This window comes from Poecile atricapillus, chromosome 1 (assembly GCF_030490865.1).
Source record: "Poecile atricapillus isolate bPoeAtr1 chromosome 1, bPoeAtr1.hap1, whole genome shotgun sequence".
In the NCBI taxonomy this organism is placed as follows: Eukaryota; Metazoa; Chordata; class Aves; order Passeriformes; family Paridae; genus Poecile; species Poecile atricapillus.
This window is the reverse complement of record NC_081249.1, coordinates 33,235,560-33,260,407: the sequence shown is the minus strand read 5'-3', so window position 1 is coordinate 33,260,407 and position 24,848 is coordinate 33,235,560. Positions and strand designations below refer to the sequence as shown.

At 38.3% G+C, this 24,848-nt stretch overlaps 2 protein-coding genes across 3 annotated transcripts in view; one reads left to right on the top strand and one right to left on the bottom strand.

Moving 5' to 3' along the window:
- The window catches only part of CYFIP1 (cytoplasmic FMR1 interacting protein 1), a 74,079-nt gene that overhangs the window by 38,237 nt on the left and 10,994 nt on the right, over window positions 1–24,848 (top strand). For both annotated transcript variants that reach the window (XM_058830019.1, XM_058830020.1), the window contains exons 21-25: window positions 145–264; window positions 2,095–2,294; window positions 9,017–9,104; window positions 19,993–20,136; window positions 21,608–21,698. In XM_058830019.1, the coding sequence (XP_058686002.1) occupies window positions 145–264; window positions 2,095–2,294; window positions 9,017–9,104; window positions 19,993–20,136; window positions 21,608–21,698 (643 nt within the window). The remainder of the gene's footprint in view (window positions 1–144; window positions 265–2,094; window positions 2,295–9,016; window positions 9,105–19,992; window positions 20,137–21,607; window positions 21,699–24,848) is intronic.
- On the bottom strand, window positions 14,415–15,086 carry LOC131575097 (fibronectin type III domain-containing protein 9-like). Its single transcript, XM_058830122.1, has one exon. The coding sequence runs from the start codon at window positions 15,084–15,086 to the stop codon at window positions 14,415–14,417; it is 672 nt and encodes a 223-aa protein (XP_058686105.1).

Genomic DNA, 24,848 nt, shown 5'->3' with positions numbered 1-24,848 from the left:
TTGTCCATCTGCTTTGTTTCAGTGTATTTGGGATGCAAGCTCCCAAAGTGAGAGTCTGTTCATCTGTGGAATCTCATAATCCTTGTACAGTTTGTCTTGTAACCTGACTGTCAGTTCAAAACCTCACAGCATGTTTTCCTTTAGCTCCTTGGCAGGTCCATAGACCTGAACCGGCTGATTACTCAGCGCATTTCGGCAGCCATGTACAGGTCGATGGAACTGGCCATCGGCAGATTTGAGAGCGAGGATTTGACTTCCATTGTGGTGAGTGTTGTGTTGTGTTGCCGTTTTGCCAGATCACTGACACAGCAGTTGAGGTGAAACAACTCCTAACCTATCGCAGCTGAGGGCCTTGGGAGTAAAGTGTAGAGGGCATGTACTCAGAGCCATGAGAAAAAAAGGAGGGCAATCACCCTGTGACTTAAATTTTTGTAAGAGCCCACTTCTGCCCATGCTTATAAATTGCAGATCAAAAAATCAGCCTTGTGCTTGGTAGAATCAAAAGGCATTTATTTACTCAGGCAGCTTGGTTTTGTAGCATGACAAAAATATTTTTTTTGTGGAGGAATGAGATCTGACTTGTGCCTATGGAAGAAGAGCATCTGTGCAATATTGAGGTGTCCTTTTGAGTTAGTTTCCTGATTAAAATGCTAAAAAACAAATTTTATTTCAAGACAGCGTGAATTTGACAAGTAAACATGCAGTCAGAAAGAAAAATATCAGGCACTCAGTTCTGCTGGAATGAAAAATAAATTAAAAGCTGGGCAAAAGAGTTTATGTTTTTTCTGTAATAAGATTTTTACAGTGACATTTTGTCATGCAGTTAAATATCTTGGTTTAATTTTGTTGTCTACTGAAATCAAATACTGAGGCCATAGAGCCTCTTGACTTCTGAATGCTTGGTTTTCTAACTTAGAATTATTGAAATGTAGTTTTTCTTTGCTATGTGCAGTACACTCTTAGTGGCTAAGTGAACAGAAACCATCAGTTGTATGTTCCTTAGGTCACAGGTTGTGTTTTGGGGGTTTTTTGTTTTTTTTTTAAAGTTAAATATTTTCTGTTGAAAACTGGTTGGTTTCCTCAGCAAGAAACTGACCCTAATAGATTAAGTAATCTGTAATTGCTGCTTTTTTTCAAGCACAGTAAATTAAATTAAGGTATTTACAAGACTGAGCTATTTTTTTCCCCTCAGACTGGATTTTTGTAATAATAATCAGAGTAGGTTTTTTTTTTTCTTGAACGAACTTGCTCACAGGTTTAAAACTCCTTTGAAATATGGAACACTTAAATCAGAGAGCAGGCTTTGGGAAGATGACCGGTAGTTTCACACACAGCTGGAAAAAAGACACTGGATATTTCTTCAGTAGATCATTGCACAATAATATTTTAAAGCAGTGCTTGGATTTTTTGGAAGCAGATATTGTGTTATTTTTGGTGTTTTCAGTGTCTGACGTCAGATATGGAGATTTTGGTTTTTGTTAATTTTAAAGAAATTACCAGAAAGGATAATAGGAATTTCTTGTCAGGAGGAGAAATGTTATAACATGCAGTATTCACATATAGTTTTGTAGCCTGCAGCTAGTGATTTTGTGGGCACAAAAACCTTCACAACATTTGTAAATGTTTGATCTGGTCTTTCATTGCATCTTAGTACATACTGGAATAGATCATGAGAAGGATGGTAAATGTGATGTTATTCCTAACATTACCACTACAATAGTTAGTTCTTCAGTTACTCTAGTGGTGAAATAACATTGTGATTGCTTGTAAAGTAGGAAATACAGAAAAGTGCTTTTGGCCTATGTCTGACCCCATTTAAATGTTGGGGTTTTAAGTTCAGTTTTGTTAAGTGGAGGAGATCTGTGTTTGAGACCCCTCTGCCTCTGAATACCCTTAAAGTCTCAGAAGGTTTAAGAAACAATCCCAAGAGTACTGATTCTTTCCAGTCCTTATTGTTAGAGACTGGGGGAGAGTCAACTGTACATTTTGACTTCTTTCTAGTCTTCTCTTCCCTCAAGGTTATTTATGTACTTTGTTCATTTCCTCCACTTTATTAAATGCATCATTCTCTTTCTTTCCTCTTGTGTTTTGTAGGAGCTGGATGGCTTGATAGAGATAAACAAAATGACTCACAAGCTTCTGAGTAGGTATATGACCTTGGACAGCTTTGATGCCATGTTCAGAGAAGCCAACCACAATGTTTCAGCCCCTTATGGCAGAATCACTCTTCATGTCTTTTGGGAACTCAATTACGATTTCCTTCCAAACTACTGCTACAATGGATCTACTAACAGGTTAGCAAGGCAGCTTTTTTATTTGCAGCTTTTTATTTATTCTACCACCCTCCTGCAGCTTTCTTCCTAGCAAGTGCTGACAAGTTCATCTCCATTCATTTAGTGTTTTCCATTTCTAATGCTTTACTTGAAATGCGGCAGGATGAGTCATTTTAACAAGTACTGTTAAATGTATGAAAGCCTGTTATTTGTCCACAATAGAAGGCAAATGGAACCACAGCGTCCAAATTCTGACAGTTTGATGACGTAGTTATGATATGCTGAAAAACAGAGTGTGTCAGAACACTGCTAAGTGCATATCAGGAGGGTATTTTGAAACAGGATCTTCAAGTGTGAGATGACAGAAATAAAATTATATTCCTGATTCTGTGCTAATGTGAAGAAAAAGATTTTCTCCTGGAGACAGAAAGAGTTCAGTATTCACTGCAAACTGCAATTGCAGTCTTTAAAGAGAGTGAGTAATGGAAATAGAAAGAGGAAGGTAGGTTCTAAGGTTTGAATGGGGGAAGCACAGTGTTCAAGATTTTGCATATCTGTGCTTCCTGCTTGTGTGCTGTTTTTGGAATTTGTGTTACTTTTAGTCTTTACTCAGGTTTTGGTTAAAGCCCCATGAAGTGACAGTAAAGTGATAGTGAATATTGAACTGTAGGAAGAGGAGGAAGCCTGTTCTCATCTTTTACTGTCTCCTTGGAGAGCTTTCCTTGTCTGACATGTTCTGTGATGGTTATGTTGTATTTTAGATCCAAGATTCTGTCTGCAAAGGAAAAAAAAAAAGGGTGGTTTTTTTGTGGTTAAGTTTTACCCAAGAAACTTCTGTTACAGGAATCTGTTTGCTCAGGAAAAGTCGAATGTATTTCTGAGGGAGCTTCTGGCAGTTGATACGTCTGGAGATCAGTATTGGAATATTCAGTGTGCTGTATTAAGACTCAAATAAGCATAATATTAAGAGAAATCTTGATGAAATGCTGCTTCTCTGCCTGTCAGCTTTATTGAAAGACATTCAATAGCTCCTATATGTTTAGTCTGTGTTCGTCCTAGCTACAAGGGCTGACACAGTGCAGACCACAGCACTTGGGAAACAAGTGTGAGGTGCCAAAGGACATTAGCAGGATCCTGTAGCACTGTTGCTTGTCTGTTTTTAAAATCTGTACGCAAGAATTGAGTTAGGCTCAGCCTGTTGGGTAATTAATTCAGGATAATTAATTTAAGATATATTAAAGGGAGCCAGATCTTAGGCAGTATGTGTGCCATGTGTCTGATTTCATCAAAGAAGTGCTTTGGTTTCAGTCAAAAGCAGCAGTGTGGAGAGAATTAATGTATGTGTTGCACATGCTATACAATGCCCTTTGATATTTTTGGTGAGAGAGGGAACAGGCAGTTTTTAGCCTTTTTATAGTCCTTAAGCATGTTCATTACTGCCCTGCTGTTTGCATGAACTTTAAATTGATTGGCTCTCACTGCAGTCAAGTGTACAGGTTATTGAGTGCAAACACAGTACACAGTGAGGAGCTGTGTGAGAGCTGCTGGTTTAACGCTTGGCTCTTGATAGGTAATGTCTTTCATGAAGGTTATGTGTAAACAAGGGAAGAGAAGTACCAATTAAAGGCTGAAAGAAAGAGGAATAATCAAGATGAAAGCAGAGAGATTACTTGGTGTTGTGAGGGGCTGGAGGCAGAGTTCCCAGAGAATGTGTCATACCTGTGACTTATCTTCTTTTAATTTGACAGCTTGGCATAAGGGTTCTTCTTTTAAAGTTAGTGTTTTGGTCACATTATTATGTTTCCAATACTCTTTTCCCAAGAATGGTTGAATGTGATAACTACATACATGTGTAAAAGAGTTCAACTACTTAGAAACCCTGCAAGTTTAGTTCAAAAGCTAAATCTCTTCACGCAGAAATGCTGAAACACATTGCATGTTTTATTATTTGGGACTTAGGAAATTTTTTTTCTATCTGATAATGTACTGAGATTAAAGAGTGAGACTGCTATTAAAAGATTTAGCAATTTAATAATTGGAGTTGCCATTTATCTGAAATTTAGTCTCATTAATGCTGGCCAGCTGCACGGACTCAGGGACAACAGTTTGTGCAGAAGGAAGGGGGAGATGAGTGAGAGGACCTTTGCAGATGGGCCTTAGCAGGGAAATCCAGTATTTTTAATCCAGCTGTTAACCATCATGAAAGAAAGAAAACAAATCTTTGGGTAGTGCACAAGCATATGAACTGTAGGTGAGGTCTAAGTTGTCTCTAGTCCAGTATCCTGATGCTGTCAGCAGCCATAAAGGGGCTGAATATGAAAACATGAGAGGCTTGAGCTGATATGTTCTCCCCAGAACCTGCCTGCCTCTAGCAATGATTAGACATTTCTGTAAAACAAAAATGGTGGGATGTTAGTGCATTCATAACCTTTTACAGAGGTATTTATTTTTCCCCATTGTTTTCTCCCATCCTTTTTATAAAGCTATGTGAGGCTTTGGCATTCATTATGTACTCCAATGAGAAGTCTGCAGTGAAGCTTGTGCTGCATCTCTTTTAGATGTTCTCAGGCTCTTGTCCACCAGTTCTTGTACTGAAAGTGGCCATAAACAGGTGTTTCCCATTGTTGTCTTTTCTGTGCTGCCTGGGATTGTTTTTCAAGAGCCCTCTTTCATGTTGACCCTCAGTTGCATGTCTTTTCAAGTCAAGTCTTTCCGCACCAGGAATATTTGTCATGCTTAGGCCTGCATCTGAACTTTTTCCTTATGAAATTAGGTTACCTAGATTCAAATGACTCAAATACAACTTCCACATTTTTGTTCTTTGTTCCTTTTCCACTGTCTGTAATGTCCCTTTTTCTGCCTTATTTTCTTTACTGTTTCTAAGTTGGTCTTTTCCTTCCTTGACAGCTTGTTTTGTATTAAGGCCTAACAGAGGAGCAAGTGTGAGACAGACTTATATTTATTTGAATGAAACATTTTCTGTGCTTTCTTGACACAAATGATACAAGCTTTTGGAGACAGTAGTCAAACTAGTAGCTCCATCTCCTTTAACGCATTACCCAAATCTGTGTTCTCTAGTATAAATTCATGTGTATAGCAGTCTTCCAAATGCAGTATGACATGTTTTTTCCAAGGATACAGATTTGTCACAGAAGGAACAAAAAGACCAGCTTTTTATTTTTCACTTTTCCCGACTGCCTCTCCTGCTTCCTTTTGTGAGCTCTCTCTCATACTGCTTTTGAGACTGGTTTTCATAAGAGAGCAGCTGTGTCTTGTGTTACATATATTCTGACAGTCACTGTTCAGAAAAATTTTCAGCCCTTGCAAATAGTACTGGAGCAAACCTGAAAAGTAGCAGTGAAAACCAACTAATTTCTGCTACAAAGAGCAAAATGGTGCAGGGATATAGACTCATGCAAAGCAGGGGTGACTGCAGTCAACTCCCTTTCCCCTTCTTAAAAAACAAGCAACCAACCAAAGTCTTTCTGCCAAAAGGAAAAGCGACAGCAATGGATTGGCAGATCTGTTACTCTCTTATGCACTGTTTTCCTTGCTGTTTCCTCTGTTCTCTCCATCTTGGCATCTGTGTTTAAGAAGGGTGAGTCAGATCTAGTGTTCACTGAGAGGAGGTGTAGGGCTACCGTTAACTCTGCTAGACAGGACAAACTAATTTGAAAATGCTGGAAGCAAAAAGCATTTATACCAGTTAGACAGGGAAGTGCAGGAGAACGTTTCTGTAGGAGCAGGGAAGGAAGACTGTCATATCTTCTTACTTCTAAAGTGAAGCTCAAAAAGTTTATGAATGAGATTCGTCTGACTGGTGCCTGCAAGGCAGCAGGCTCATTGACTAAAGCAGTCTCTTTCAGTTGTCTCCTTAAATAGATTATAGTAATTAAAATCACAGAATCATTTAGTTTAATTTGTGAAGTGCTCACTATGAACTCCTTCCTAGTAGGTATCACAGAAAAATGAATATTAAATGATTTGATCTCTGAAATACTTACTTTGAGGGCTCATGTTGTCCACTGGTAATTCACTTGCAAAGCTTTGGTAAGCCAGAAGGCTTTTCATCTGCTTAATCTACTTTGACTGCTTACAACCTGTTCTGATTAAAATGGATAAATTGCTGTGAGATCATCAACACTGATTAAAAATGAAACTGATTATCTTGGAGTATGCTGAAACCTCTATCCAATCAGTATTTTACTTTCAGGAGAAAGTGAAAGTTTGCTTAGCTTTAGCTTGATATTCAAAGAGATGTTCTTTCTTGAAGGAGGAAGCAGAATTTCAGAAAGAAAGTGCACACACACAGACATTGAAAAAGTGTGAAGAACAGTAGATGATGCTGAGCTGTAAGGTTTTTATGTAGCCCTTAGCTTTTAGGGAAGAAATTTCTAATACTTACCTTAATGATATGTTGGGATTAGTCACATGCCTTCTAGGATGATGCACTCTTTAGGCTGCTTTAGCCTCAATCTTAGATGTTGTCTCTCCGTAATTTAACAAGTGATTGTCATCTTTTGCCCGTTTCTTTACTCTTTTTCTTCCTCTCTTGGCGTCTTCACCCAAGAAAATATAAGCGTGTTTGCTTCAAGTCTTTAGGAAAACTTTTAGACTATTTTGCTACTATTCTGAAGCATTGGAGATGGAGAAACCTCCAAGCATGCAGAGAATGCTTGAGCATTTACTTGCACTGACTGGTTTGCTCCCAGGCACTAATTACATTGTAATTGAGATATATACACACAATAACTTTTTGAAAAGTCTAAGAATTACAGTTACAGCTTCCAGGGTTATGGGATGTGCCCATTTATATGTTACTTGGAGTAAAAATACTCCTTGACGTGTGAGTATTTTAATTTAGTGGTAACAAATTTGCTCTCCCCAAGTACCTCTGCACACTGAAACCCAGTCTTATCTCAAATGACATAATATCTCTTTTGATTTAATTTTAGACATTCTCTTGGGGCTTGAAAATTGATGTCAGTTTAAAAAGGAATGGGATTTAGAGAGAAAAAAGGGACAATAATCTCTGGCACTGTCGTATGTTGCAGATTACTTTGAATTCCTTCAAATGTTTACATTATCTCTGGTAAACTCATTAATGAAGTATCTGCAGAATACAGATTCAAGTAATTGCTCTCAAAGGACAGTTTTCAGTTTCTATGTGAGAGAGAAAGGGGAGAAACTTGTAAACTGAGGAACTGTGAATGTAAGGAGATCTAAATAATATATATATAATATCAAAAATAATGCATATAAATAATGTATTTTTCCTCAAAAGCTCTAAATGCAAACTCTTTCTGGAGGACAGCAAGTACAAGCATTTTTGGGAAGAGTGGTTAAGCTGTGTATGAACAAGTAGCTGTACCTATTTTTGAGAAGGTTAAAAATGCAGAAAATATTGTTCTAAAGTTACAGATTCCCACAAGAATGATTCAGAAATAAAACACAGTAGAAGTAATTGTAAGCAACATGGTGCAGTTTTTATTGGTCTGGGTGAAACAATTTTTGATTAACATGGCTGTTTTTGTTTTTAGCTAGAAGAGGGATATGTTAAAAATAGAATGCCTCTGTTCTTTCTAGGAATAATTAATAATGAATAATTAATTTTGTGTGCTGATGAAATGTAAATACTTTAAACAAAAAAAGATCAAGATACAATTGTATCATATGATCTTATAATGTAAGTTTCTTTCCTGAAACATTTTCTTGGATACATTTGTTTTGCTCAGGTATCACTCAGACCAGCCTATTATACAACCCATTTGATGTATGCTTCTTAAATAGCTATTTTCCTTCTTTGCTTGTCATATTCAGCTTTGCACCATTTATAAATAAAGACTTTTTAATTACGGTAAAAAAGAAAGTAGCCATCCAGCTTGTAAACACACATCTCCCAATAATTTTCCTCTGTTTAGTGAGGTTAAGCAGAATCAGAGTTGTAGCAGATATTGATTTATTCTTCCAGCACTAAAACTGTGGTGATGCCAAATGTGCATTACACAGTTAACAGGGAGCAACAAGGGGGAAGATTTGTGCTGCTTGTTCACAAGAGGACTGGGAATGGTGACTCTGGTGCCCTCAGTTGTGAGTGGGATGGCTGATCCCGTGTTTGGCAGTGCTCCCTATCTTTGCAGTTCTCTTGCCATCCTCTTAACAGTATACAAAGATAAAGCTATGTGTGATTTCTATTGGTACATGCTCACACTGAAGTACGATCAAACTTTTGAAACACTGATTTTGCTGTGAGGATTATACCCTTCATCATGACTTTTTTAAAGGCAACAGTTTAACATATTTCTCCTGATGTGAATTTTGGAGGAAAAAGCACCGAAACATTAAATAGAAATGTCATGTTCTTCTTTGAAGGTGTACTTCTTTCTCAAGGACTTAATTTTGCAAGCAGAGGGGGTTTTCTTATGCCCTGTGAGAGGCTTTGGCAACTTCGTTAGTTACTTCCCTATTTGCTGGCCTGGACTAGAGTAGAGGTGAGGAATATTTTTAGATCCTGCACACCATGGGAAGAACAGCAATTGTTGAACTGCAGTATAATTTGTGTCCATGCTTTTTCAGGCTGTGTGCTTCCCCGGTTTCTACTAGGGCTGAAAGGCTGCTGGTCTGCCTTTGATTGTATATGCAGACAAAAGCGGTCTTCTACAGGGTAAGGTGCATTAAGTGCACACCTGCTCACCTAAGTATTAATAATAATAAAAAATTCTTGTTTTTATTTTTTTATATAGATTTGTTCGGACCGTGCTGCCATTTTCTCAGGAGTTTCAGCGTGATAAGCAGCCTAATGCACAGCCACAGTATCTCTATGGATCAAAGGTTGGATTTAATTCCCTTTGTCATTATGGTTTGCTAATGTTTAAAGGTATCTTTTAAAATTATGGCATATAAAAGTATTAGAAATGGACTGAAATACATTTTGTGTGTATTTTAAATGGAACATACTTTTTTTAAGACTTTGCTGGGAAGTTCAGCCAAAGTGCAATTGACTAGTCTGATGGTTAGTCTTCTGTAATAAAGCAAAAAATAAACCCTTCTCTCAACCACCTTGTATTGTTCAGTTGCTTATAGTGGCAGAACAAACTCAAAGTAAAGATTAATTACTCATTTGGTGAAGTGAGAACAAGAGCCCACCTTGGGTGCAGCTCTCCCTTCTTCCAGTGATGAAGACTGTGATGACATACGAAAAGGGAATAGATATGAAAACCTGCTTCAGATATTATCTGACTTAAAAGGAATTTAGATTAGAACCATCTTAAACTATCAGATACCAAACTACTTCAATTGTTTTTTTAAAAAAATGTATCATTTCTTTGGCATCCACAACCCAAGAGCCACAAACTCATTGTGGTGAGCTTGGTGTCTTGGCCATCTCATCTCTGTATTAGCACCATGTTTCTTGCCTTGCAGTTAGGTGGGCTGGGAAGGTTTATGCAAGTTTTCAATACAAGGGTATGCGATGTGCAGTCACATACTCTGTCCCTGTGGCAATCCCCAGTGCTGAGGTTGGAAAGGAGCTTGTGTGGGTGACAAGCTGGAAGAGTACTTGGCACAAGGGAACAGCTGTGGGCTACCCAAGTGAGGAAAGTTAGCCTATACTCACAGGACCAATGCTGTGCCCATGTGTGATAGATTTGTTCTCCCTGATCACTGCAGATTTATTTTCTTATTCTTCAGAATTATTTTCTGAGTCTTAATGACAGTTAAAGACATAGTGCATTAACATATATTTGTGTTTTTAATATTTAGTCAGAAATATTGATCTACTTCAAACAGCAGTAAAAACCAGCAGTGCTATCTTCAGCAAATAATTTGAGACTATATGACAAGATGTCACTAAATTTTTCAATGTTTTATTGAATATCAGGGTGGCAAGCTGAAGCATGGAAAAGAGAAATGAAAATATAAGGATTAAATCAGAGGATGGACAATAAAAATATTAAAATTATTTATTATTATTTACAATTATTTAAAATATGTACTCAATTGTATGTCTAATTTATACAAGTGTGCTCTAAGTGTTATGGGTGGCTACTCTCAATATCTACCTCCTACTTAAACATGAACATAATTAGTCCTTGTCTTACTCTTATTTTCTGCACATCATATCATAGTTGTATGGTGCAATTTCAACCCAGTAATCTAGGTTTTGAGGTACTTCAGGAGTTAGAAATTTCAGTGCTAAAATATCTGCTGCATTTGTAAAACTTTCATGCCTTTAAAATGTAAAGGAGGTGGAAAAGGGTTCACATGTCTTAATGTGGAATGTAACAGCTGACTGGTCCTGTAAATAGTGTTTTATGTAATTGTTCTCCAAAAAGTAAATTATAGGAAAGTGGAATTTTCCTACGTTAGAGTTATTGTATTCTTTATTATTTTAGGAACTGACCAGATGCAGCATAGAGCAAAAACCTGACTGAATTTCATAAAGGTTGCGAACTTAATTTATCTAGATGATGATACAGTGGGGTGGGTGGCAGAAGATTAACTGAGGAACACTTTTTTTACCAGTCAGGTTACATTATTAAAACGAGTTTAGGTATCATCACACTGAGAGCTATACATTTTCAGAATTGTTTATTTTTCTACTTGAGCAGCAGCAATCAAGGTGGGGGATCTTACTTGCATATCTGGGGCAAATTTCATAGCTAGAAAATTACATAACAATTTTCATAACTAGATAACTATAGATTTCATAACCCATATTAGAAAATACTCATGACTCTGTAATTTTAAATTTTAACAAGAGTATATTTTTATTCTTGAATTGAGTGTATTTTGAAATTGAGGATATCTGAATGAAGTTTTTAACATTTCTACTTTATATAGCCAATAACAGATAGGAATTCTTGCATTATAGAGGCTGCACTACTACAGGAATAACTAAAGAAATTTTTTGTTTGTATCTCAGAGCATTCACATATTCCCAGATATTTCTAAATGGCTCAAAGCATCTGGTCTATATTAATGTGTATTGATACTTAGCATAGAAAGTTGTAGCAACATTCTCTTTAGCGCCTAAAGCTTTCTGAGTGATATCTTCATGTAATTATCAAAACAAAAACCCACAGCCACAACTTACTTCTGGTTGATATGGAAGCAGAGCTGTCAGGTGGGAAGGAGCCAGCCTGCAAATATCTCGTTAGCCTTTTAAATGAGGGGGATTATTCTAAAAGTTCGGTTGAGCACGATCATTGAAACCCCTTTTACTCGGATAAAGGATGCGTAGGATTAATGATATCAATGTTAGCAGGATGGAATTTGGCAACATGGGGTGAATGCATGAAATATTTTGTAATATATATATAAGAAAATGTCTTTTCTGGAGACTTTAACTAACTTTGCATTTTAATGAAATACGTGGTTTTATAGAGGTTGTGTAGACCAGAAGGCTTGCTTTCTGTCTTATCCAACAGTTTCCAAATATTGTCATGTTTTTTGTGTTTTCAGCACTTTGTAAATGCTAAGTCATTTATTTTGTGAAAAATACACGTTTGAAAGGTACTTCTCACTGTGAATATAATGGTTTTTATCTACTGCTGGTGCACAAATTAAAATCAGTTTGCACAATGTTGCAACTTGTATCACTTTGGAAATCACTTAAAATGTTTGCCCTGTACTGGATGACTTAATATTGAGTGGTGAACTACCAAATCTAATAAAGAATTGTCTGTATGAACCTGAATTAATCTGTAATGAAATTTTCTCAGCAAGAAACAAAGAATAACGAGCATGTGATGAATTTTTCAAAACTAGAGCAGAAAACAGATGACACTCTGCATGAGTTGCTCGTTTGCAGCAGATGCGAGATGGTCCATTGCTTGTGAGATTATATAAATGTTTATCTTAGTAGTGCACTGTAAACTCTGTGGGTGGAGTGATTTTATATTTAGAGAAGGTAAATCCCTTGGGAAGCACTTCCATGGTAGTAGCTCTTTGCCTTCTCAGTCAGATATAGGCATGTCTTTTGTTTATATGTGTTTGTGTACAAATAACAGAATGCAGTAGGTGAATTGCCTCAAAACTGCTTTAAGACTGAACTACTCCTTGTTCTCAGTATGGTATGTATATGTGTATATAACATAAATGTGTATATATATATATATAGATAGATAGATATGTGTATTGGGCTGCCTTAAAACCCACATAAAGAAATGGACGTGCAGAGAAGTGAACAGGTTTTCAGGAGCCCAAGATGTTGGATGAGATTGACTGTGTGTCTCTTGGCATCATCCCTTTAATATTAAAATAATTTTTTTTGATGAAAACCTAATCAGAGAAGTGTTACTGTTAACTTGATTGCAAGACAATTTTAAAGCATTCTCTCTGTCCTCACTACCCAGGCATCCCTTTTTGTCAGTAAACCTGTTGTGTTGTCTTCCTGCTCTGGTGAAGGTTTTTCAGTGCCTATTTCATGTAACACCATCATTTGAAGCAGCAGTGAACTGTTATTCTCACAGTTTATTTGAGACTGACGTGCAAGACAAAGGAGAATGTGTCAGCTGGAGGAAGTGCTCTGCAGGAGGTGGAGAACACGTTATTGCTAACTTCAGACAATAAAAATGCCTTTTGAAGTATTTTCTGAAAGTCATACTCGCCCCCGTTTAGCAAACGTTTCTGTATGTCATGCTTATCCTACTCAAAAAAAACCCAAAAAATAACAGAAAACCCAAAAAACAAAGATTCATCACACTTAGGCCAGCTTCTCCCTAGCACTCTGAGAGTCGATGAATTTCACAAGTCGTGGGAATTGTTGTCAAAATAGAGTAGCTGAAAAGATCCACTACCTGCTGTGAAATATTCATGGGGAGCTCTCTTGCCAAAATTGGACCCCCCCCTGCCCCAACTTAGCTCCCAGGGCCCGGTGGAGAGGGATGGCAGCAGCCCAGCCAGCAGCTGGTATCAGCCTTCACTGGGACAACTGAGCTGTGTCAGAGAGATGACTTCACACGTACTTTTATACCAAGAGCAATTAAGTGCCTGCAGTCACAGTGCACCTTTGGTTTTTTTGGTGTATATACAGCAATACAAAGATTTATTATGTTTTTAAGGAACACAAATGCACTTACGAGGTTTAAAACAGGATGACTTATACATGTAAATCAGACAACACTTGTCACATTGTGAGGGTGAACAGATTTCTCTCTGAAGGACCTTGGCCCTTTGCCATGAAGCTCAAGGCAGAGTGAGATGATCAGCAAGTTTTCTTATTACAAAAAGAAAATGCATTTTGGCATGTTTTTGCTATTTTGTCCCCCTTCATTACACAGAATATACTGTGCAATTAGAAAGAAATTTGCAGCTGATTAACACATGTTGTTATTAAAACTGAAAGGGAAGGGCCAGGAGCTGTGTCTCTGAATTCCATTTCCTCTGCAGGGAGTCACTGGCCCACGGAGCTGAAAGTAGCTTGTGGTAGAAACAGAAGAGTGCAAAATGTGGTAATCTAGGATATTTCCTCCATTAGACGTGTCCTTACAAATTCAGTATCTTGCATTGTATTTAGAGTGAAGGAAAATAAGACAGATGAGAAGATACACGTGAAATTCTATTGAGTTTGCAGTCTGAGACTGACTTCAGTGTATATGGGAGGGATGGACAGCACTTTGGGTAGTGAAGTGTGTTGTCTGAGTGTGGTACTGCTTGTAGTGTATTTTGGGAAGCAGCTGGGATTGTCAGGATAAAACTCACACTGGCAAACCACTGCACTCTGTGTGTATGTTCCAGTTGCCTATAGTGTTACAGCCTGGGTTGCCATCTGGAAACTCCTGCTCAGTTTTGTTCATGCTAGTTAACAAAAATTCTTTTGGCCACTTTTGATTACTTTTTATATTTGTTTGCTGTTTTAGACTAAAGAAAAGCAACAAAAAAATCCCCTTGAAATGTAAACCGGTTACTTGCTACATGCTTCATTTTTAAATGATGGAGGGTGGCTGAAGTGCTCGCTTCTTGGGCCTGTGAACCTTTGCATACAGGCTGCTGGAAAGGGGTGTGACATCAGAGGTACAGCCAGGAGTGCTGTGGCAAGCAGTTGGAGCTCCCTGTTGTGAGCACCAACAGTGCATGTGATGTGTTTGAAGAAGCTGGGATACCTTATGTAGCAAAAGCCTTCTCCTGGACAAAACATCTCTAATTTATAGCAGAGCACTGTCCTGTTACTGGGACTCGTTCCTGACTTTTAGAAGATGGCATGGTGGGCTCATTGCACACTGAGGGATTCTCTATGATTGTGGCCAGCTGGATGCCACCTGGATGCTTTTCCTCAGTGTCCTGTATCTGCTGCCTCTGCCTGCTGAACTCAGTTGAGGTGTATTCCACGCTTTTGGTCCATGGCTCCTCATGCTCTTGTTTGGAGGTCCTGTTCCGCTCTTGCAAACGCTCGTGTCTCCTGCGGCACAGGAGATGCAGGCAGCCGTAGAGCAGGACTGCAGCGATGATGAGGAGCAGGACGCTGCTGGTGAGCCAGATGCCCAGTGCCAGCTCTTTCTTGGTGTTGCTCGCTGATGCTGGGTCTTGTTCCAGAGTATTAAAAACTCTGCACTGGTCGCTGGAGGGGTTTGCGGACTGGCAGGTCACACACATGATGTATGTTGTGAGGGGAGTCAGGTTTTCAACAACGAAAGAGGAGCGAGTGGTGGGTACCCTCTCTTCCTTCTGAAAGCTCTTTCTGGAGTAGCTGGATAGCATACTGTTCCAGTTAGGGTGGTACATGATGCTGTAAAAGCTGTCAACACAACTGGCCATTTTTGGCCAAATTACCATTGCTGTGTTTCCTGTGATGTTTTGGACGGTTATTCCCATCAGGATGTTGCTTGGGAGTTTTTTTTCCTCTCTTGATGCTGATCTCCCTGTGGAAATGGAAGATGTTCTTTGGAGAAGCTGCAGCACTCTGAGGATGTTGTTTGGATCTTAATCGTAGTGCTCTGTAATGTAGGAATGGAGTTTGTTAGGAAAGTATGCTCTCATCTTTGGTACTGCAGTGTAAGATTGGGAATGAAAGTTCATAAAGTTTGTTTTCAAATGTGTTTCTTTTCCAAGTGAAAGGGTAAACATAAACTTAGAGAAATTCAACCAGAGCTGCTACCTGTACAAGCTGCCAGTTGTACCTTGAGAGATGGTGAATTTTTGCAGAACTTACAACTGGGGAATCACTTCCTTTCACTTTTTCCCCCAGGTGATTGGAAAAAAAAAATAGCAGTAGTTGTTTTTTTCTCTAGTCTGTGTATCTTGCATTTTATGTTAAGTGGCAAGAGGGCTTAGCAGGAGTGGATATTGAGGAATAAATGCCACTACCATGCACAAGTCTTTATTTTTGCCAGTCACAATCAGTTGAAAAACAAAAGCGTATGTGGAAACATGACCACATATTGTCTCCAGTATCTTACATTAGTTTCTTATTCACAAGTTAACATTGGAACACCTTCTTTATGAAAACAGGCTGAGAGAACTGGGGCTGTTCAGAAGAGAAGGCTCCAGGGAGGTCTTACAGCACCTTCTGGTATCTGTATACAGCAAGATACAGCAATACAGCTGGAGAGGGACTTTTTACATGGGCAGATAGTGATAGGACAAGGAGGAGTGACTTTAAGCTTAAAGAGGGTGTATCTAAATTAGATATTAGGAAGACATTATTTACTGTGAGGGCAGTGAGGCACGGAATGGGCTGCCCCAAGAAGCTCTGGAAGGTGTCCCTGCCTGTGGCAGGGATGTTGGAACTAGGTGATCTTTAAGGTCCCTTCCAAGCCTTCCAAGGTTTAGGGTCCCTTCCAATCACTGTTCTGTGATTCTGTGATACTCTCCATGTTTTGCCGTTGAGTTGCACATCTGTATCCACCGCAGCTACACTGCGGCAGTGGCTGTGAACACTCTACATTGGTGGTATCGGTATCACAATATTTAGTTTTGATGCTAATCAGCCTCGTGGAAAAGCTTTGTCAAGCTTAGTGAAATACAGCTTTCACTGCAGCCTACCTTTTGGATAGATAGTGGGGATTTAAAAACATTACTAATGCTCTTTGCTGTTCTAAGTAATTTTATGTAATCCCATAGTCTGTCTGCCCTGAATTTATACTCCTCCTCGTCCTCAATTTAAATTAGAAAATCTGCCAGTATTTTGAGATTCTCAGTATGTGTTACCACAGTAAACAGTGAAAGGAAAACATCTTTTTTCTGCAATTTCTCTAAGCACATCAATTAAAGAATATATAATAACAAGCAGTGAGTACTTTCATTTGCCTGGCTTGGATTTTATGCTTTCATGATTGTGATGGTAACTTGAAAAAGAACTTACCTCAGCAATTTAATCTGATTCCTTAGTTTGATTGTCAGTTTCCAGTGGTACTCATGGAAGTTATTTTCACTTTGAAAGTTTCTCACTTTTTTAATGACTATAAATGCCCATGACAGTAACACTGTCATTGTTTATGACTTTGTTGTGAAAATTAAATCTAATATTTTTTTTAAGATCGAGTTTAAAATCTAAGGAATCTAATTTCCTGGCTAAATAACAATTAATTATTGAAAATTCTCCTGAGGAAGAAAGCTTATGAGATTTGCTCATAACATGTTATGAAATTATTCTGTAATACTTGTATTTTATACTAGATAGGAGACTGGGAAAATGTATATTTTATGGGATATTTTTTCATGGGATTTAGATAGTGACATAACATTAATAGTAAGAATTCTGTGCCTGTTTATGTACGAAAAGGCTTTTGGGTTATACTTACTGGGAAGTGGGAAGAAAAATATGTATGTTTATTTTCATGACAGTATAAAGCCACGGATATGACTGATCTGATTAGATGCTGCTTTTCTAAATCTGTGGTAAATGCACCCTTTTTAATACAGTAACAGTATAAAGGAACTGAGTTTGCTATCAGATAAACTTACCAAACAGACACATTTTGGCATCTACCCAACTACTGCAGATATTAAAACAGGGCGCATTAGTGAGATCAGAGCTTTTACTTGCTCAATTACCTTCTCTTTAGCTGGTAGATCCCTATTACTTAAAATTATAATTATTTTTTTATAGAACACTTTCTAACACAGCCTACGAACAATAGTTTCAACAGTTTAATCCTCATAGCATTTTGTAAGTAGAATGAACTATAATTAAATAACAATAACATATTTCTATTGTTACAAACCATCAGTTATTAGAAAACATACAATTACTGACATGTAAATGTTTGGAAAAGCCATCTGATGTTTTTATGGATCATAAAGTCAGTACTTACCTTCACTCCCTGATGGAAATTCCAGAACAGAATTTCTTTACGGCAATGCTGCTGTGAAAATGTTACAAACACCAAATTTTTTGTATCCCTTTCTACATGAATTATTTCCTGACTGATCTCTGTTTGCCAGTTTGCTTTTTCTTCTCCTCAGATTCTCTGGACTGAATTCTCATTGCTTGGTGATTTCAGTTTTTTCCTCCGATGCTGCTGGTGGCATGGTTTCTTTGTCTCTTCCACTTAAATTCCTGCAAGAGCACATCTTGTCTAAAGATGCTGTTGCCTTGCTTTTCAAAGACCACACAGGAGAAAAAAAATTTCTTTTCCCCCCTCTCTTGCTTGCCTCCCTTTGGCAGTATGCTGCCTGAGCATCCCTGTTATATACTCTTGTGTGTGGACCAGTGATGCTGTGAGTGATTAATGTTAGCACTTTGATGACATCAGCAACTAACAACTCTCTCCTTTTTTTTTTTTTTTTTTAATTTAAGTAGGGGAGGGAGCAGGTATAGCTTAAAAAATAATGAATGGCAACATCCCTTCCCTCCCTTTCCGCCTCTACCCCCCTCTAGTTAGTGGCTTCTTCCCTAAGAATTTTATGCTTTTGTGTTTCACTGTGGGGGAAGTGGTGTTGGTGTGTAATGTTGTTTTTCCAATCCCTTGTTACAGTTTGGAAAGATCCACTAATCCAACATTTACAGGTGGACTGTAAATTTTAGGTACTTCCCCAGGAGGTTTACATGAAAGATGTATTTTTAGATTGGCTGGCTTCTTATTGTTATGTATGGGCAAGTTTTTTAAATATTGAAATCATGTTTTAAGGGCTTGCTTTTCTATGACAATTACTGCTGTGTGAAGAGAGGTTCCCTCCCCTTAACCTCATGGCAATAAAAGCCTTTAACCCACTAAAATAAAATTCTCCTTGTGCTGTAGCCAAAGTAGATAATTCTGACATGTTTGGTATAGCAGACCTACCTATTTGGAAACATCAAAACCAAAAAATGAAATCTCATCTTTTAGGGGAAATTGTATAAATCCTTAGTTTATCAGGACATTCATCTGCACATATGTTCTTAAGGTTTTACTAGTTCTCTCTGCTGTTTTTGCCCCAGACCCCATTTTTGTATGCAGAGAGCTATGGAAATGCACAGGTTATACTAGAGGGACACAGCTTTAGGCTGTCCCCTGGTGGGACACATTTGGAGTTTGGCCTTTTAGCCAGCTCTCACATAACAGCACGACTGTGTTCTAGGATTGTAACAGTTATCCAAATGTCTATTTTAGTTTGCATCTAGAATTTTTAAATTTCTAAGACCTCAGCTGGAAACTGGTCTTTATATAGAGACATACGACATAAATAGAAATGTGCATATTATAAACTGATTGCTTCAAAATGTGATTTTTAAGTCCTTTTATGAGAATAAAATCCTTTAAGAACTTGGTAGAGTTTTCTGACTTGAATTCCAACTAACTTAATGCCATGTATTTACAGTCTCTGGTGTTGACTTGCATGGGTAGTTAGAGTGGGATCTGCATTGGAGGGAGTTTCTTCCTGGAAAATCTTCTGTTACAGCTGTGTGGGAAGTTGAAAGTTTAACAGTATGCTGTTTTCCATGTGTGTATTAGAGAGAATAAAACTGCAGAAAACTTAAGGAAATACAACAGTGCCTTCTGTAAGAGATGGCCAAGATTCCCGCTAAAATAAAATTTCAGTGTATTAGGAGAACAACCCACTGGCAGAAATGGAGGATGCTAAGTTAACCAACACTCTCTTATCTGCAGCTTCAGCAAACGGTTCCTAAATCCCCACATCACATCAGTCTGTACAGCCTTCACTTTCATAGAAATAAACCTGACTATTTATACAAGCCTTCAAGAATTTCAAGCATTTCCATGAGGTTACATCCCAGACTTAGATTTGCTTTTATCTTGTGTACAGTGAAGAAGTTTGAACAAGAAAGATCCTTATTAATGAGTTGCAGAGACTAGTAATTGCAGAAGGCTTTTTTTTTTGTAGATGAGTACTCGGAGACTTAAAACACCTATTATGAACAGAAAATTTAAGTAATTTCTTTCAAGATGTTTTGTGCATAAAATGGAAGATAAAGGAACAGGAACTGTGCTTTAAATTCAGGGATCTAGACATGGCATTGACTACTTTTACCCTTTTATGCTTGTATAAATATATAAGTACAAAAGAGAAAGTGTTTGTGGCTTTATAAATGATAAATGGAAGATGTGTGCTTGAAAAAAAAGTGCTCACAAATTTGTCTTGCTAATAAAGAGATTTTTTGTTGAAGTTCCTGCCTTACAAAAGAGAAACTGTGTATTTAAACTTCTTTCAGAGACAGTGAGATACAAAATTTTCGTTTCAGTTTTAATGTGCTTAAAAAAGATATTTAAATTACATTATTACTAAGATAAACAGGCAGACAAAATTCTCATTAATCATATCTGTTTTCCTGTTTTAGGCATTGAATCTGGCATATTCCAGCATTTACAGCAACTACAGGAATTTTGTTGGTCCCCCTCACTTTAAAGTCATCTGTAGACTTCTTGGATATCAGGGCATTGCTGTGGTGATGGAGGAGTTGCTGAAAGTTGTCAAGAGCCTGGTATGCTAATTGTCTTTATTTTTCTGTTAGTCCAAATTGTTTCTTATAGGAAATGTCTCAGGAAAAACAAAGTGAAGGTGAGATCCTGGATAAAAGCAATTAAAATAACTTCCATTGAAATTCAATATAAGCTGTATTTGCAGTACTCAGTGTCTTGTGTGAGCAAGAGAAAGAAGTGCCTTGGTGGCCTGAGCAGTGTTTCGAAAACTTTGAACTCTTCATTGGAGATTATTTGAATTTACCGTGACCTGAGCTGTTAGGGCCTAGGTAGGCTCTGGAAAAGTATGAATATTTTAAATTAGTTGATTTCAACTTAAAGACCATACTGTACCTTCACTGCCTTGATACTTTTTGAGAACAGCTGTAGTGTGCTTTCTGCCTGGCACCTAACTTCAGGGCTCTCATTGATGATACCACTGATAGATGACTCTTTAACAACAGGAGTTTAACCTCTGTGCTTGAATAGCAGTGCTGCTCAGGCCAGTTTTGAAGACACTATCCACACAGACTGGGTATCCTGTATTGGAAAGGGCCTTCCTTGTAACTGGGAGGAGGTTGAGGCACTGGCTGTTTGCTATACTGTTAGAATCTATATATACAGCTATAGTGCATTGCAGTTAATTTAAGCCAAAGAAATTATATTTTCATCCCTGTTTCTTGTAGGAGCATGCTGCCAAAATAATCCAACTGCACCAGGGAAAGCTGTGGTATTCATAATCGTACTTCAGGCACTTGACACATTTGGCAGTTTGTTTACAGTAATTCTCACAATGTTCTAAGTACATTTTTGGTGTTCTAGAAAGGGCGAATCCTGCTTGAAAAGGTGCTGTGATTTAATCTTCAGGGAAAGAGGAAAACACTTATATTTTTCAGGATTTGAGTGTCAAGTATTGGCTTGCTGTGTTTCACCAGAGGGGTTTTTTTAATAAGTTAGTGGTAAATTGTCTCAGTTCATTAAAAGTGGCATCTGCTTGGATGCCTAGATGTAGGGGGACAGATAAGAGAGAGGTATCTAGTGGTAGGAAGACAAGCTGACTGGAGGCTGGGACTAGCTCAACTGGTATGTCCAGAAGAACCAGTTTGGGCTGTTGCAGACATTCCTATTCATAAGGCCTTTTTCATGTGGCTTTTGAACGCATTCACATGGTTTTTGAATGGTTTTGAAAGCATTCAAATGCAACCTTTTAAGCAAAAAAATAAAAGTTAGTTAGACAGTAAAGAGTCTGTAAGAGAAAAACATGTTTTCCTCTTTTTTTACCTTCCTGGTCTTAGCTGTTATGCCACAAAGGTGGCTGATGCCGTGTGAACTCTTTAAATTGGAAAAAGTTGCGTTTTTAAAGATGATGACTGGCAGAATCAAATGCAAGATTTTTAGAGCTGCTTCGGTCCATGTATAGTTTGAATGCAGTTTGTTGTAAAGTTTCATGGTTCAACAGCACTGACATGTTTGCATACATCTGTTTTCTCTTAGCTACAAGGGACCATTCTTCAGTATGTCAAGACCCTAATGGAAGTGATGCCTAAGATCTGTAGGTTACCAAGACATGAGTATGGTTCTCCAGGTTAGTTTTTGTTCTACCTTAGCAGCCTTAATAAGATGATACTAACCACTGTCTTCTGAAAGTCTTATATCTGTCTTTCCCTCCCTCCTTTTTCTCCTGATCATCAGTTTTTCACCTGGCTTTGGTTTGTAGTTTCCTTTTTTTTCCCCATAAAAAGAATCATTGAATGCTGTGCTTTTTGAAACTACTCAATGAAGTTTTAAGACTTCTGTATGTGGGGAAAAAGGATGACAGTCCACATAGAGACAGCCTTATAACATAATTTATCTTGAGATGGGATGTCCACAATAGTTTCTGTTTCTCATCTTTCTCATAAACGTGTTGAGCTTTTGTCTCAGCAAGTTAGCCTCTCGCATTTTTTCTGCCTAAATGTCTAATTTAGATAATCCAGTTCTCTGGAACAGCTTCTATTCCTTTTGCCCTCACCAAATGCAGGATAAAAGGTGCTGGGAGGCAAACTGGTCCTGCCAGAAAAGTTATGTCTGAGGCTTGTGTGGGGTGCATCTTAGCCTCTCGACAGGAGGTGTGACAGTTGCAGAAGAAGAAATGGCATTGAAAGCTGCTTGCCACTATGGAGAAATAATTGGCTAATTAGTATTTATCACATTGTTCCCTGAAATTCTGAATCTGCTTTCCCCTTCAAAATATTCCTCCTCCACAACTTCTAATTAACACAAATTAGTCCTTCCATGTGCCACCCACCTCCCGAGTTTATTTTTCCAGAGTTACTTAGTTTTATTAAATGCCACTCCAACTGGAATGAGGTTGGGTTTTTTCTGCTTCCCACAGCTTGCTTGACGTTCATTACCAATGTTAAACGAAATTGAGGTCTTACTAAGTGTTTCCTTCCTGTTTTTCTCCCTGGAGCATAGAAATGGATGAATCATGGTAGGTAGGAGTATAAAAATAATCTCTCTGGGGCTTTTAGCCATTCATTAAGGTCTGACTGCAGAAGCAGTAGGTATTCTCAAATACAGATAATGCATCACCAGGATCTGTGATGCTACAGGTGACATAAGGAAGCTTGCCAGAAATCTTCACCTTTAAGGGCTAAATATTTGGCAGGAGATGCCCAGGGATTTTAGGAGAAATCTTTCTGTTAAGGTTGAAAGACAATCCATCCTATAGGAAAGGCAAAACTTTACTGGTGCAATGGTAACACACTATTTTCTCCTCATATTTACTCTTCCAAAAGAATTGTCATTTGTTTAGATGCCTACTGTACCAAGAGATCAAAGTAACTCTTGGTTTTACAATGGAATATCATACTGAGTTTTAGAATTGGACCGGATCTCAAAACCCCACCTGATTCTCTGCTCTTTTACTGACCCTGTTGCTGTAAGGTTTTGTCTTAACACATGGAGTTTTCATGTTCTGAACTATTTCTAGCAGAGGACACATAATAACCCCCTGGAGAGTCTCTTCCAAGAAATGCAGAAACACCCTTTATAGCACTCTCATGCCGTCTCTCCCTTTGCTTTCCAAGTCACCAGACAGAAAAGGCTTGGGGAAGATCAGGACACCTCCATCGCTCTGTCACATCAAGGGAAAACTGCCCTGTGCTCTGACACCTCCCCATGATGGAGCTGTCTGCCCTTGGAACAGCACTGGCTGATAAAGGAAAATGTTCTCTGTGATGAGGATGTGCTGTAGATTTTCACCTTTATCGGGAGAGGAACTGCCAGACTGTAGAAGGGCAGGCTCAAAGCGTGCTTCCTTCGGTCACCGTCCTCTTGTTTCTGTGCTAAATTCTCATCTTTAGCAGTCTGCCACACCTTGTTTATGTGTTTTGTCACAGAAAATGCAAGGCAATACACACGAGCTGTTGTCTGTTCCCTCCTCTGCCTCCAAAAGCTTCCTCAGAAGTTGATAGTTTTAGTAGTGAGTGCTGTGGGGTATGTCTGTTTGCTGTTTCTGTTCTTTCATAACAAATAATTTAATAACTTCTTTATAACTGGCACAACCTACATATACAGACCAAAGCTGTGATTACAGTCTTTAGAATGAAGTATGTAGATTTGCATCTCTCTAGAGGTAACATGCATTTATTAATTCAGAATTAATTTCCTGAGTCCATTCTCCACTTGCAAAGTGATTTAAGCATGGTCAGTAAGTAAGCCTCTAGCTCTTTCATGCACTTCAGACTTTTCATTTTGGAGAGTTTTGTTTGGACTTTGCTGATTGCAACTCCTTGGCTCCGTACATAATCAGCCTTCTAGACTTGTGGATTTCTAAATGGTGATTTATTGCTGCTAAAAGGAGCAGGGTACAGACAGTGGCATCAGAGTTGTTCAGGACTCCTCTTTGCCAAAGGGTTTGTTTCCATAGGAACAGTCTAAAGCAGTGGGGAACTTGTTCATCTTGTAGACATAAAAATATTTGTCTAAAAATACATTAAGCATAAGGATTTTTAAAGGGACCTTTTAAAGTTGCTAAAGCTCTTCAAGCAGTATTTGCTTTGTAAGAGTTTAAGCTTAGAAATTTCATCTTGGAGGATAATGTTTTCTTCTGTTATTTTTTGAGTATTTGAACATGTATTTTCTGCTTTTGATGAATGAATATCCTGCCACTCTGAAGTGTCGTTGAATACCATGAGAAAAAGTAGTTTGTCAGCTCTGTTGTGAGATGAGGCTTTTGCAAGTGGTATACCACCCTTCCAAAATAAACTTTTTAGAAGCTCAATGACCTTAGAAAGATATAAACTTCATGAGAAAGTAGCCAAATTGTGTATTTTTTCCTAAGTGTAATATTTCTGTGTTTCTTCTTTTTTTAAAAAAAGAAATTAACAAAACCAAACCAAAGAAACAGAACACTCAAAGGTGGTGCAGGACAAAGCACTTGTTATTCCAGGCCATGACCTCTTGAAATCCCACGAGTTGGCATGGCAGTTTGGGGAAGCCCTCCAAAGCCCCGTGCCACCAGCTGCTGTGTTCCTGTCTCTCCCTGAGCTGATGGTGCTGCTGGCAACACTTTGAGAGCTGTTTCTGCACAGCAGTCTGGCAAAAAAGAGTCTTCCACCCCTTCTTTTTCTGGAATACTTCAGGTCAGAGTCTAATAAGAACTGCAGCAAGCCTGGGCTGGGAAGCATGGGGAAGGGCAGCAGTGGCTGGAGGCTGCAGGGAAGCATCACTTGGGGCATAGTGCAAGGGT

Excerpts from the sequence above, each read along its gene's own strand:
- LOC131575097 (XM_058830122.1), bottom strand. The coding sequence starts at position 15,086 with ATGGGAATAACCGTCCAAAACATCACAGGAAACACAGCAATGGTAATT.